The sequence below is a fragment of the Podarcis melisellensis genome (genome assembly GCF_964234715.1).
Source record: "Podarcis melisellensis genome assembly, chromosome: 4".
NCBI lineage: Eukaryota > Metazoa > Chordata > Lepidosauria > Squamata > Lacertidae > Podarcis > Podarcis melisellensis.
In genome coordinates, this window is record NC_138531.1 from 33,386,338 (window position 1) to 33,399,021 (window position 12,684).

Genomic DNA, 12,684 nt, shown 5'->3' on the forward strand with positions numbered 1-12,684 from the left:
GGACCCATTGGCTACCCTGGTTTAGCCAGTCTGTTGAAGCTATTCCCAGGGTGTGGCTGCTGTCACATGCTGACAGCTTCTAGGAGCTACAGGGGAGAGCAGAGTGCAGGGAGGGGACCATAGGTGGACAAGCTACCCCAGAAGAAGCACAACATGTCCCCCACTAGAGGTATTACTCCTCGCCTAACACCCCACAGTTCCAACTCAGTATTATCTACTTCACTGGAATTGTTTATCCAGGATCTCTTTCGCCACCTGCTTTTCCGTCCTTCTTTCTACCTGAAGATACCAGAGATTGAACTTGGGATCTTCTGTACACAAAAGATATAATTTGTCTCTCATCTGACCTTTAATCTTCTTATTATCAAACCTGAAATCTAATAACAAATCTCAAGCACAAACCCGAAATCTAATAACAAATCTGAATGAACTTCCCACATCTCATTAATTTCAAGCTCACACTAATATTTTCCTTCATAAACAAAAGAGATAAGGAGGACCCATTATAAAACATTCTATCACTGAAAAAGGATTTGATTCATCCCACAAGCCCAGCAAAGTGAAACCTTCCTCATTTTAGCTACCATAAAGTCATCAGGATGCTATAAAACACAAAAATACAGAGGACATCAATGAACTCTTTCATTCTCAAGTGGGTCACACTGAACTTGATTTAAGATTCAAAACCTAGAGTTTGCATTCAGGACAGACAGCACATTCAGACACCATTCAGGTTACAGTACACCTTGCATCCTTTATCAGAAGGAAAATTTCCTCCCGTCCTGTCCAAGATACATGGAAGCACTAAGTAGAAAGGACTATGGCAATTTATCCATCATGACTAAACGACTAAACAACAACAAAAGTGAGGTCCATTGCTGTAGAAACTGACCCAGCCTGTACTCAGAAAGCTTAAAATGCATAGAATAGAGGAGCACAATGCAACTTTTAAGTTCTGCTCAACTCACCAGCACAACAAATTTTAAAAGCACTTGCCCAATCCCCAGTCTCACTCTTCTAATTTTATGCAATGGGGGTGAGGAAAGGACTAAAAGAAGGGTTGTATCCAATAATGCATGAACAGAGTTCCATTTGTGCAACAGAACTTTCCCTTCCTCTCATCTCACGTGCCCCCAAAATCTGCCTCAGAATCTCCCCAAACCCCCTGGAGCAGATTTTGGGCATGCACAGAAGGCAGCAGAGTAGGGAAAACCCCACTGTACAAGTGGAAATCTGCTGTATGAGTGCAAAAGCAGCATTGGATACAACCTAATGACTGTTACGTGGAATATAATGAAACAATACAAATAAAAAATAAAAACAGATATTCAGCAAGATTTTTCTTATTGTGTAAATCCATAGCATTCTAGCCATCTCAGTTTTCGTCAAATTTTTAAGAAGACCAAATATCAACTAGCACAGCAAGTTGGGGTCTTTAGTGGGGCAATATTCTAGGTTTCTTATCCCACCCAAATTCACAGCCCATCCAAGACTACTCAGTTCTAATGAGGATCACTCAAAAGACTCATGTTTAGACAGCTGAAGTCTCTTACCACTAACTATAACAATTCATCGGATTTCCATAGTGTAGAGTAGCATAGAGTTTCTATATATAAATCAAGTGAGCAATACACCAAAACTATTTATAGTAATCTTATGATGCATACCTTAAGATACTGTCTACTTTGGAAAGAACTAGCCATTTGAAACATTCAGTGGAAAAACATAAAATGTAATTCAATCCAGCTGTAAACAAAATTCTACATCTCCAAAATCACAAAAAGATATTTCACCTCTATTGCGCAATTGTCAGGTCAGTATGAAATTAACAAGCGAATTATACACAATCTCCTGGCTCTGGTTTTTTTATTAGCAGAATAGATTGCATTGTATTTGAACAGAGAGTTACACAGACACACATCATATTATTATATACACTAAAGAGGAGTTCCTACCTGTAAGTCTGTCTTCAGCCATTTGGAATCAAACCGGGTCTGAGCAGCCAAACAAAAAGATTCAGAAGACATCTTCCCTTTTCAAATCAGTCTTTTCAGCTGGCTGGACAACCTGTCACAAAATGTTTGTTTATGTGTGTTACTAAAAGCAATGAAAGTACAGTATCTACATATAACTATCTGCACACACACAACCATATGGCTTCCATCTTCCTTTAACAACCATTATTCACAGAAAGAGAAGACTCACTACAACAGGCTGGAGCTATGAAATACAAAGCATTTATAGGCAGGGAATCAAGAGCATTAGTACTCTGTTTGCAAGAGTGCTGTTTACACCATACAAGCCTCCTCCCAGGCCAGAAGTCGAAAACATCCTCTGCTATTGCACCATGCTATACTATCAGAGACCTGTGCTGCTGCTATCTTTCAGACTTGTGACTGGTGCATGAAATAAATAATTGATCTACGATTATACAAGCCAACCAACCCAAACTATTCATCCCTCCACACCCTGAAAAAAGCATGTTGAAGGAGTTGTAAAGGGAGATAGCCAGTTTAACATGGCAAGACGAAGAAAAAACTCTCCATGTCTCCCCCCCCCCCAATTATTTTCCCAACTACACCAACGAACTTCCATGACAAGCAGGACCTACTGTCATCATAAACACAGATTTTGCTGTCTTTCTCCGGTTGCCTCTGCTAGCCAGAAACTAACCAAAAATGTGTGGTTTCGAGGGTGGGGATGATCTAAAACCCTGGACATCAACCAGCAAAGCTACAATTTAACAGTTTTCCGCTTGCCTGCTCTGAGGCCATCTCTGAAAACAAAAGAATAAAACCAACACCGGCCGGAGGAGAAGGGGGCGGTTTGTGGATCAATATGCACCAAAGCCCCTCTCTCTTCTCTAAGAGGAAGCCATAAACACACACACACATATATATATATAATTTCCCCATACGCATTACTATCACACACCCGTTTACACCCTTAAACCTTCTCCCCTTTCAAAAGCAGGCGCAAAATCCCTCCTTGCATCCATTCCCCGCAAGCCCTCCCACCATAAAAAAACAGCCCACCATGCGACCCTGCCCAAACTCCCTTCGAAAAGGGGAGCCACCATGTTCAAGCGTCCGTCGTGTCTCGTCCCCCCACCACGCGTTGCTTATGACAGATATTTCATGTTGCGCGTGTCAGGAGAGACACAAGGGGTGCGTGGAGGGACGGGGATCTCTGCTTGCATGCATGCGCAGGTTACCTCTAAATACACCGAAGCCACACATGCACGTACCTAAATCAGGCACAGACCCCGCAGCCGCCGCCGCCTCCATCCCAAGGGCGCCCCCAGCCTCCGAACAGGGAGGTGAACTGGCCGCCCTCCCAACCTCTATCGATGCACACAGAGGCCCAGCTCGCCCCTCCCTCTCTTGCTGCTGCTGCTTTTCGGGCTCCAGGGAGACGGCGGGGGATGTCTACGGGGGCCTCCGGGGGGCGCTGCCGCCGCCCCCGGGACCCGCGGCCCCCACACTCACCTGCCCAGCAGCCTCGCCTGCTCCGCGCGGGAGTTGGCGGCGGCTCCAGCTGTCCTGTCAGGCCCCCGCGCAGCTCCAACTAATCCCCCCACCCTTCCTCCTCCTTGTCCGCTCTCCCCCTCCCCACATCCCTGGCCAAACCGGATGGAGGCTAGGGGGGCGGGCTAAAAGGGAAACACCGCTTAGTCCCCCTTCCGCCCAATCAGGTCGCAGCTGCCGGGCAAGCTCCAGCCAATCCGCTCCCACGGATACTTCGCCTTTCCTCTCGGGAGCAGAGCGGGTGGGGGAAGCCATAGAGAGGAAATGGCGAGAAGGGCTCCGGTTACCATAGAAGTCGCTTGCTTTTGCGGTGGCGGCGGCAGGGGGCGAAGGCGGGTGGGGGAGCGGCTGCGGGAGCGCCCGTTCGGTGCTGGTTTTCCGATGGCGGTTCTTTCTTTTCAGGTGTATTGCGGTGGCTTTCTCTAGTGCTGCCTCCAGTTCTGCGGATTTTACGTTGGAATAGTGCTGTCGTGTTTATATATTATATATATCGGGCTTGCCTTTCCCATAGGACGGATTGTGGGACAATGGAGGCGCATATTTCAGCCCAAGAAAATGGGGAGGGAAAATCCCCGCTGCATGTATAACTCTGAAGAGGCAAAGAGAAAAGAACGCTCCACAATTATTATTTAGAACAGTTAGTCTTGATGGTAGCAGTGATCCTCCCAGATGCAAGTTGTTTCGTCACCGCAGTCCTCTTAATTTCTCCCATTTAACATAAATTGCAAGAGCAAAACGGCGTAAGGCTACATTTGGGGGTTATTTTTCACACTCAGCAAATATATGTACCACCACCACCCCAATAAAATAAAAAAGGTGTTCTATCCACCTTCAGTACCATGATGCCAACTCTTACTCTACCACAACTGCCTCTTGCTTGCCCCCAGTGGCGTAGCGTGGGGGGTGCAGGGGGGGCCGGCCACACCGGGCGCCACATCTGGGGGGGGCGCTCGCACTCGCAGCTCTCTGCCCCTACCTGGCTCACTCACTCTCTCTCGCTGCAATGAGCCAAGAAAGACTGAGTAATCTAGCAATACTGTCCATTGAGAGAGACTTTAATGTAGATTTCAAGTCCGTTGTTGAAAAATTTGCGCTAATTAAAAGCAGGCAAATTTAAATTAATCTGTATATACAGATTGATATCTTGCACTTCTATTAAAGAATTACAATTAGAGGTACAGGATTGAGGAAGTTGGCTCCATCTAGCCCAGTCTTGGATCATCTCCAGGGTATGGTTCCATTTTGATGTTTAGTTTTTGTTCTTGATATTTTTTGTCATTTACGATGGTTGTGAGACGACATATAATAGCATGGCCCATGCTAGGTTACTACATTTGTAGATTTGTATTCATAGGCCTGCTGAAAATGTGGAGAATGTGTAATGCATGTTCGCACTCAATAAAGTGTTTGAAAATAAGCTTGTATTTAGATGCATTTTACTTTAATTACATCAGTATTTTCATAACAAACAATACATGTGCTTAGGGGGTAAGGGTTTCTTTAACTAATCTAGTGGAAGAGACTCGAGTGCTAAAATCCACAGGTTAGGGGGCACAAATTACTTGCCTTGCCCCGGGTGCTGACAACCCACGCTACGCCACTGCTTGCCCCCATCAAGATAAATAAGGCAGAGATGCATCTCCCATAAAATCTTTGAAGCAAGAAGATAAACTGAGAATGGACTTAACTTGTGTAGAGGTGGGAGAATTGGATCAGGCCAATGGCCCATCTAACATCCTGTTCTCAAAAGGGGCCAATCAGATGCCTATGGGAAGCCTGCAAGCAGGACCTGAACACAATAGCATTCTCCCCTCCTGCGGCTCCCAACAACTGGTATTCAGATCAGAAGCATTACTGCCTCCAACCAATTTTGACAGGCGGGTGGAACTGGGTTGAAAGGAAAGCTTCAGAACTACACTAAAGCAGACAGAGTAACCCAACTACTGTACATGGTATGTGTTTGCTAAACAGATCAGTGAGGTGCTAAAGGACCACACAAATAGCTCTTTGATTGAGCAGTGGAATTAAAATGTTGCCTTTCAACGTTTCATTAAAATATCAATAAATTACAAAATATCATAGTCAAATCTATATCACTATGCAGGGCTGGGGATTAGGGCAGCTTGTTGCCCAAGAGCAGTACTGTACTGGTTTTGCAAGCTAACCCAGGATACTGCATTGGTGTAGGAGCATGGGTCCACCTGCTGCAGCAAGAACAGCCACGTTTGCTGAGTGCAGTACACAGCTCATGCAGAAAGCAAAATGGGAGAGGATGGTGTGTAAGACAACTGGAGACACAACTCATATATAGTTCCTGTGTCTGCTTGCACAGCTAGCTATATCATTGTAGCCCTACACATAGAAACATAGAATCACCTGACACTATTGCAGAAAGCCATTATGTATAATAGAATTGGAGAACTGACAGTATACATGTTTGGACTCACCCACTGTCCTCACTAATAATAATATTGTTTATACCCAGCCACTCTGGGTGGCTCCCAACAAAATATTAAAAATACAATAAAGCATCAAACATTAAAAACTTCCCTAAACAGGGCTGCCTTCAGATGTTTTCTGAAAGTCAGATAGTTGTTTATTTCCTTGACATATGATGGGAGGGCATTCCACAGGGCGGGTGCCACTACCAAGAAGGCTCTCTGCCATATAAGATGGTGCTGTAGTTGTGTTTCCTTAAGCCTCTTTCTGTTCTATTACAACTATATGTGGCTGTATTCATATGTACTCAGAAGAAGGTCCCACTCCCAAGCAGGTATACATATGGTGGAACGATAAAAAAAGTTTTGCTGAGGCTGCAGTCCTATTCATCCTTGAGAGTAAACTGAATAAGGCAGAACAGAGGAAATGCTGAGAGACACACACACCAATCCTGGGTTTCCCCCATTAATGTTGGTGGGTGGGGGCACTTGCAGAAGAGAATTGTTAAATGGGAGGGGGTTGCTTGAACCCTTTTCTTCTCTTGCTAATTTGTACTGTAGATAGCTCCTCCAAATGATATTTAGTTTATATTTCCCCTCCCTTAAACCCTGAAACTTATTTAATTATGGCTGGGGCTGAGGGAAATAACTTTAGGAGGCATTTACAGGAAATAATCAGTGGACACGTGAAGAGTTAAATACTCCACTCTCTCACACACTGGTCCTTGCCCTGAAAATATTCCCCTTGGTCTTACATATAAATTACAGTATATCTGCATGTCTGTTTCAGCCCTATATGGGACTTACCTCTGAGTAAGCATGGATAGAATAGCTGCTTGTTGTTTGCTTTCACCTGAAATAAAGGATATTAATTTTTAACTTACCTTAAATCACATGAGTGTTCACCAGTGTTTGTAATGGAAGCTAAGGTTCCGAGAATAATTTTTACAGATTAACAAGCTATTTTTATTGACACTGGAATGGTGCTTAGAGGCCACACTGATGGATGTACCAGAAACAAGCATTGAAATTATGAAATAGGACCAAAGTATAGATAATCTCTTTTGCTTTAGCAGAGGGTACTGATAATTATATGGTGCATGAAGGCAAAACAAAGCAACTTCTGTAACAGCAAGGCAGAACTATTCATTCCAGAACAAGGCAGTCATTGTTCTCTTGTTTAGGACCATTTTGCCATTTTAAAGAAAATGGCATTTGACTTGGAACATTAGAAATCAACCTTGATGATAATTAAAATCTGGTCCAAACTTCCATGGCATTTACCTGATGTCAGTTCTGTAATTTTTAGTTCATGCTGATCCTTATGAATCAAAATAATATTTGCTTCCCCAACTTTTTCTTTCTCTCTCTCTTTGTCTCTCAACAGATGGAACCTACCAGTAAGTCTCTCCAGGCTCCCTGCCCACTATTGTGTTAAATTCTGTGACTCTACAATTTGCAGGCCACAAATCTGTTCTCAGATAAAACACAAACTTTTACTGGAACTGATAGCATCAGGAACAAAACAGTCTGGGATCCACATACCTTAACAAACACCTTCTCCTGTTAAAGCATGCGGAAATATGTTAATTTATTAAAGCCCTAAGAGCTACCAAACAACACTGCAAACAAATAGGTTTTGGACCCTAGGAGGATCCTGACAAAGTATCAAAGTAATAAAATATGAAACTAACTGAAGGAGCAAACAGAGATAGATTTAGCATTGTTTAGTTAAACATTTATTGGACAGCTTCAAATAAAAATTATGCATTAAAGTTCAATCCAAAGCCATAAAAATACAAAAGCAGTATCAAAATAAATTAGGTAACAGAGTATATCAATAAATGAACAAATAGATCTTTAAAACTTTAGAATTACAAAACCCTTGAAATCTTCAAGAATGTAAGAGTATTACTACTACTACTACTACTACTAAGTACTAGGTGTTTACCCTGGGTTCATATTTCCTTTCGAATGAGGAACCGCAGAGATACTGGTATCTATACGATATATAGTTTATTTACACATATATACAACCTGAGCCTACAATGGAGGGATTCACAGCTTTCACATCCCAAGAGAGCCTTGGATTAAAAAAAAAAATCAAACATCACTCTAACTCTATTGTTTCCCAGCCTGTTGCCTCCCAGAAATTACAAGGATCTTGGCACACAGTCTACTCCCCCACCCCAAAAAAACCCCTCATGGCAATATCAAGTGGGTAAGACCAGGGGTAGGCAACCTAAGGCTTGGGGACTGGATGCGGCCCAATCACCTTCTCAATCCGGCCCGCGGACGGTCCCAGAATCAGCATGTTTTTACATGAGTAGAATGTGTCCTTTTATTTAAAATGCATCTCTGGGTTATTTGTGGGGCCTGCCTGCTGTTTTTACATGAGAAGAATGTGTGCTTTTATTTAAAATGCATCTCTGGGTTATTTGTGGGGCATAGGAATTCGTTCATTTATTTATTTTTCAAAATATAGTCTGAGGGACAGTGGACCGGCCCACAGCTGAAGAAGGTTGTTGACCCCTGGGTAAGACCATCTTCAAGTTCCATATATGCATTAAGATACAGAGCTGGGAATTTTGAGCAGTGCACAATAATTTTGAGCAGTGCACTATCTGCAAGGAAGTTTTCCAGAGTATAGACGTTCTACTCAGGAAGCATGTGAAAACTGAACGGTTTAGGACAGTGTTCACTTTTAATTCACGACATATGATTTAAAGGCTTGACAGTAGCTACCAGGGGGTAAATGGAGATGTATTGTTTGGTTGGGATAATTTTTGTGTTGTATATATTTTTGAAGTTGCAGTAAACTTTGAACTTCCTTTTAAGGATGGAAAATCAGACTATGGCACAGTAAATGAAATAAGAGTAAGCCCATGAGCATTTCTAAGACAAATGTGAAAAACTCAAGAGGATATTTTTTCAATATGCTATTCTTGTCCTGTTTGAAAAAGAGCTGTTTTTTTGCATTGCATTATTTATTTTGATTCACATTAAGGATGTTTTCAATATGACTGGAGTTTTTGTGTCAGAGACAAAACTTCTACAAATTATGATACTGTACTTTCGTAGCTTGGTAAAATAGTGAAGGACACACAAATTGCACATACTGCATAACCATCTGGGTGACTTTCAAAAAATACCATGACAAATAACAGGGAGAAATTCCCTGAGTCATGAAAACAAGCTGACTAAATCTTAAAACACATTTCTGGAGTGAAAAATGACTCAATTTGTGTATTGGATTGCTTACTGATGATGATAAAAGTATGAGGGATCAATCCACCAAGCTGTCTGCTGTGCAATTTCCATTCATTTTAATGGGCTTCCTAGTCTGAGATGCACTGAGAACTTTTTGATGATACAGCCACTCTTCAACTGTTGAAGAATTATGGTTCCTGGTTTGTTAGTTATAAAGATGTTTCTGCATCTTTCAAGAATTACTTTTTAAACTCAGATTGGGTTTTTCTACAGTGTTGCTTTTCCTTTTATTTCTAGGATCACATTCTACTTATGAAACCTCAGTGCAGTGTTGGAAGATTCAGGACAGACAAACGGAAGTGCTACTTCATATTAGAATTCCTCCTCCATGATTGCAGTCATGGGATTTTTGTCTATCACATGACGGTATATGTTTTGACTCCACAGAGTGGGAAGTGACGGAGACAGGATGTTTGTGTTACTGTGTTCCGTGAAGTGGAACTATTGTCCTTTGTTCTTTTTCTCTTTGCTGTCTGATGCTAGAGAGGGAGCCATGTTGCAGTACTCCGTGTGTGTTTGTATGTAAATAAAGTAGATTAGCCAAAATGCTGAGCTGCTGAGGTCTGCTACGCAAACTGCACAAACTCTGCAGATCCCTAAGTGTGCAGGTGTCGGTTGGCATCGGTCGCTGTGATGTTCGGGCTGAAGAAAGCTTTTGAAGCTCCTGAACTAACGACCAGGAGGGAGAGAACATGCCAGTCGGGGATGTGTCTCTGCCAGGGTCCTACTCGAGTGTAGGCTGAGCTCCTAACACTTAATACATTGAAGCATTGTTAAGTGATGGAATTTGAGATCACAAGATATAATAATGGCCTCTGAATACCAGTTGCTTTGATGTGAGTCCCATCATGTTCATGTCCTACTTCTGGACTTCCCATAGGCATCTAATTTGCCATTGTAAGAATAGGATTCTGGACGCAGTGAAGATAGCTCAGTTTGAGCCCTGCATCGGGCAAAAGATTACTACATTGCAGGGGGTTGGACCAGATGACCCTTGTGGCCCCTTCCAACTCTACAGTTCTATGATTCTTTGACTATATGGTTCAGCACAGTTCTTCTTGCATTCTTATCTTAGAGTTCTGTTATAAGTTTGGGTGCCAGAGTTTGTGGGTGCAAGGCACCTATAATTCCTGAATTTAGTAAGTGTTAGAATTTAATCAGTGCTTGAAGAGTTAAACTAGAAGTCAGGCTCGTAATAGCTGGAGATTGCCCCAGAGGTGAGCCATTAGCAGAGAATAATAAACACAGGGAGAATGGCCATCAGCACAACAGAGACACTCTGCCAGCCAGCAGATGGATGAAGCCCCACCCAGAGCTCTGAGATAGTAAGAAATGCCAGAATTTTTGTTAGGGGGAAGTTTCAGGTAGCTGTGGCACGATCTAGTGAAAAAGGTGTCAGTCTATTAAATGCAGCAATTGCAGTGGGTGGACCATAATGTGGGCTGCCTGTTCAAATCAGAGACTGCAGCAGTGGGAGAAATGGGACTCTCTTGGGAGTGTAATGATTTTAAACCCTCCACTGTAAGCTCGTATATATGTGAAAATAAACCATGTATCACAAAGACACCACAGTCTTTCCAAAGGAAACATAAACTCTGACTAAGAGCTTGGACCCATAGATTCTCACATCACTCAGGAGTTGGGGTGGCGTGTAACACTACTATCATTATTGGCCTTGAGAATAAATCTACTGCTCAAAGTGGAGTAGGATTGTGTGAACTGTCATCCCACTTCAGAGGATATGACTGAGTCTGGCACAATTTGGAATGAAACCATCCTACTTCTACTCCCCTCCCATTGTAAGCACTGGATGAGTCCCCAGGGAAAGAAGCAATTGGAGATGGAGAGGAATAGGAGATGACTGCATAGCTTCTCCAGCCAGTGCCAAGGACAAATGTTTTGTTCGTCCAACAGGCTGGCACTGTTGACACAGTGCTTAATGTAACATATTTCAGAATCCTCTTCAGACTGAAAGCAGCAATACAAATGCATCTTCTAGGTAGATATCTGGCCAACATTTTAATTAACTTCCCCTTCCAGGCAGGCGATATTAGCTCTATCTTCTAGAATGAGCAGTTAAGTAAGTAAAATACTTTGTTTTTCCAGCCTCCAAAGTAGCACCTGGATGGATGGTCAAAGACTTAGCTCTTCTTGCCATAATTGCAGAAGTGAAGCACATAGGGTACAATGCAGAGAAAATAATACACGCCTTATTCCTGTTAATACTGATTGATTTAGCTTATGTTCTAAAGTCCTATTGATTTCAACTAGTCCTGCAATTTTAGACACACTTACTTGGAATTAATGTATTTTAAATTGGTGAAGTCCGTATTGTTAAAGCTATGGTTTTCCCAGTAGTGATGTATGGAAGTGAGAGCTGGACCATAAAGAAAGCTGATCGCCAAAGAATTGATGCTTTTGAATTATGGTGCTGGAGGAGACTCTTGAGAGTCCTATGGACTGCAAGAAGATCAAGGCTATCCATTCTAAAGGAAATCAGCCCTGAGTGCTCACTAGAAGGACAGATCCTGAAGCTGAGACTCCAATACTTTGGCCACCTCATGAGAAGAGAAGACTCCCTGGAAAAGACCCTGATGTTGGAAAAGATGGAGGGCACAAGGAGAAGGGGACGACAGAGGACGAGATGGTTGGATAGTGTTCTCGAAGCTACCAGCATGAGTTTGACCAAACTGCGGGAGGCAGTGGAAGACAGGAGTGCCTGGCGTGCTGTGGTCCATGGGGTCACAAAGAGTCAGACATGGCTAAACGGCTAAACAACAACAACAAATTAGTGAGACTTCTAAGTAATCCTGTGTAAGATTGGGCTCCAAATATCACTTCTCATAATATGGTCACTGTATGGTGACTTTTTAAATTTCTTAATTCAGCAGCTATTCACAGCAACCTTTTCATGTATCCTGGACCCTTCTCTATGATGTGATTCATTTCTATGCCACTGACACCACCAAACATTTTTAGCAACGCCTAATGGAGGCTAACTTTGTGGTGAAAGCTGATCTGTACATGCTGGTAGAACCGAAGGGGCTACTGTGGGAAACAGCCACCAAGTAGAAACACTTCCACCTGCAATATTGTGGGAACCTGCATTGCTCTGGTTTGCACTAAGGATCTAACTTTTCCATACTTTTCAAAATGGTTGTGTTTAAGTGGCTAGAACTGATGGAAATCAGCCAAATGTTCTGGACTGGTGCATGCATTACCGTTGCCAAATGTTGGGATCAGTGCTCTGACCTCTAATTTATTTTAGGCAAATTAATTTGCTTGATGGAAGAAAACGTCACTGCAATCATTTCTTTTTGGCAGCAACGGCATCATACAACCATACTTTGTAGGGAACAAATGCATATTTGGTGGGATTGCTAAGTTGTCTGAAACGCTTGCCCATGTGCATTTGCCCTTGCTATTGTGTTGCTAGATTCGAATAATGA

At 42.7% G+C, this 12,684-nt stretch overlaps 1 protein-coding gene across 1 annotated transcript in view; it reads right to left on the minus strand.

The window, feature by feature from the left end:
• Positions 1-2,042, minus strand: part of HERC2 (HECT and RLD domain containing E3 ubiquitin protein ligase 2) — a 111,148-nt gene extending 109,106 nt beyond the window's left edge. Inside the window, exon 1 of the mRNA XM_081907751.1 lies at positions 1,956-2,042. Coding sequence (XP_081763877.1) covers positions 1,956-2,027 — 72 coding nt within the window. The 5' untranslated portion in view covers positions 2,028-2,042. The remainder of the gene's footprint in view (positions 1-1,955) is intronic.
• Positions 2,043-12,684: the final 10,642 nt, after the last annotated feature.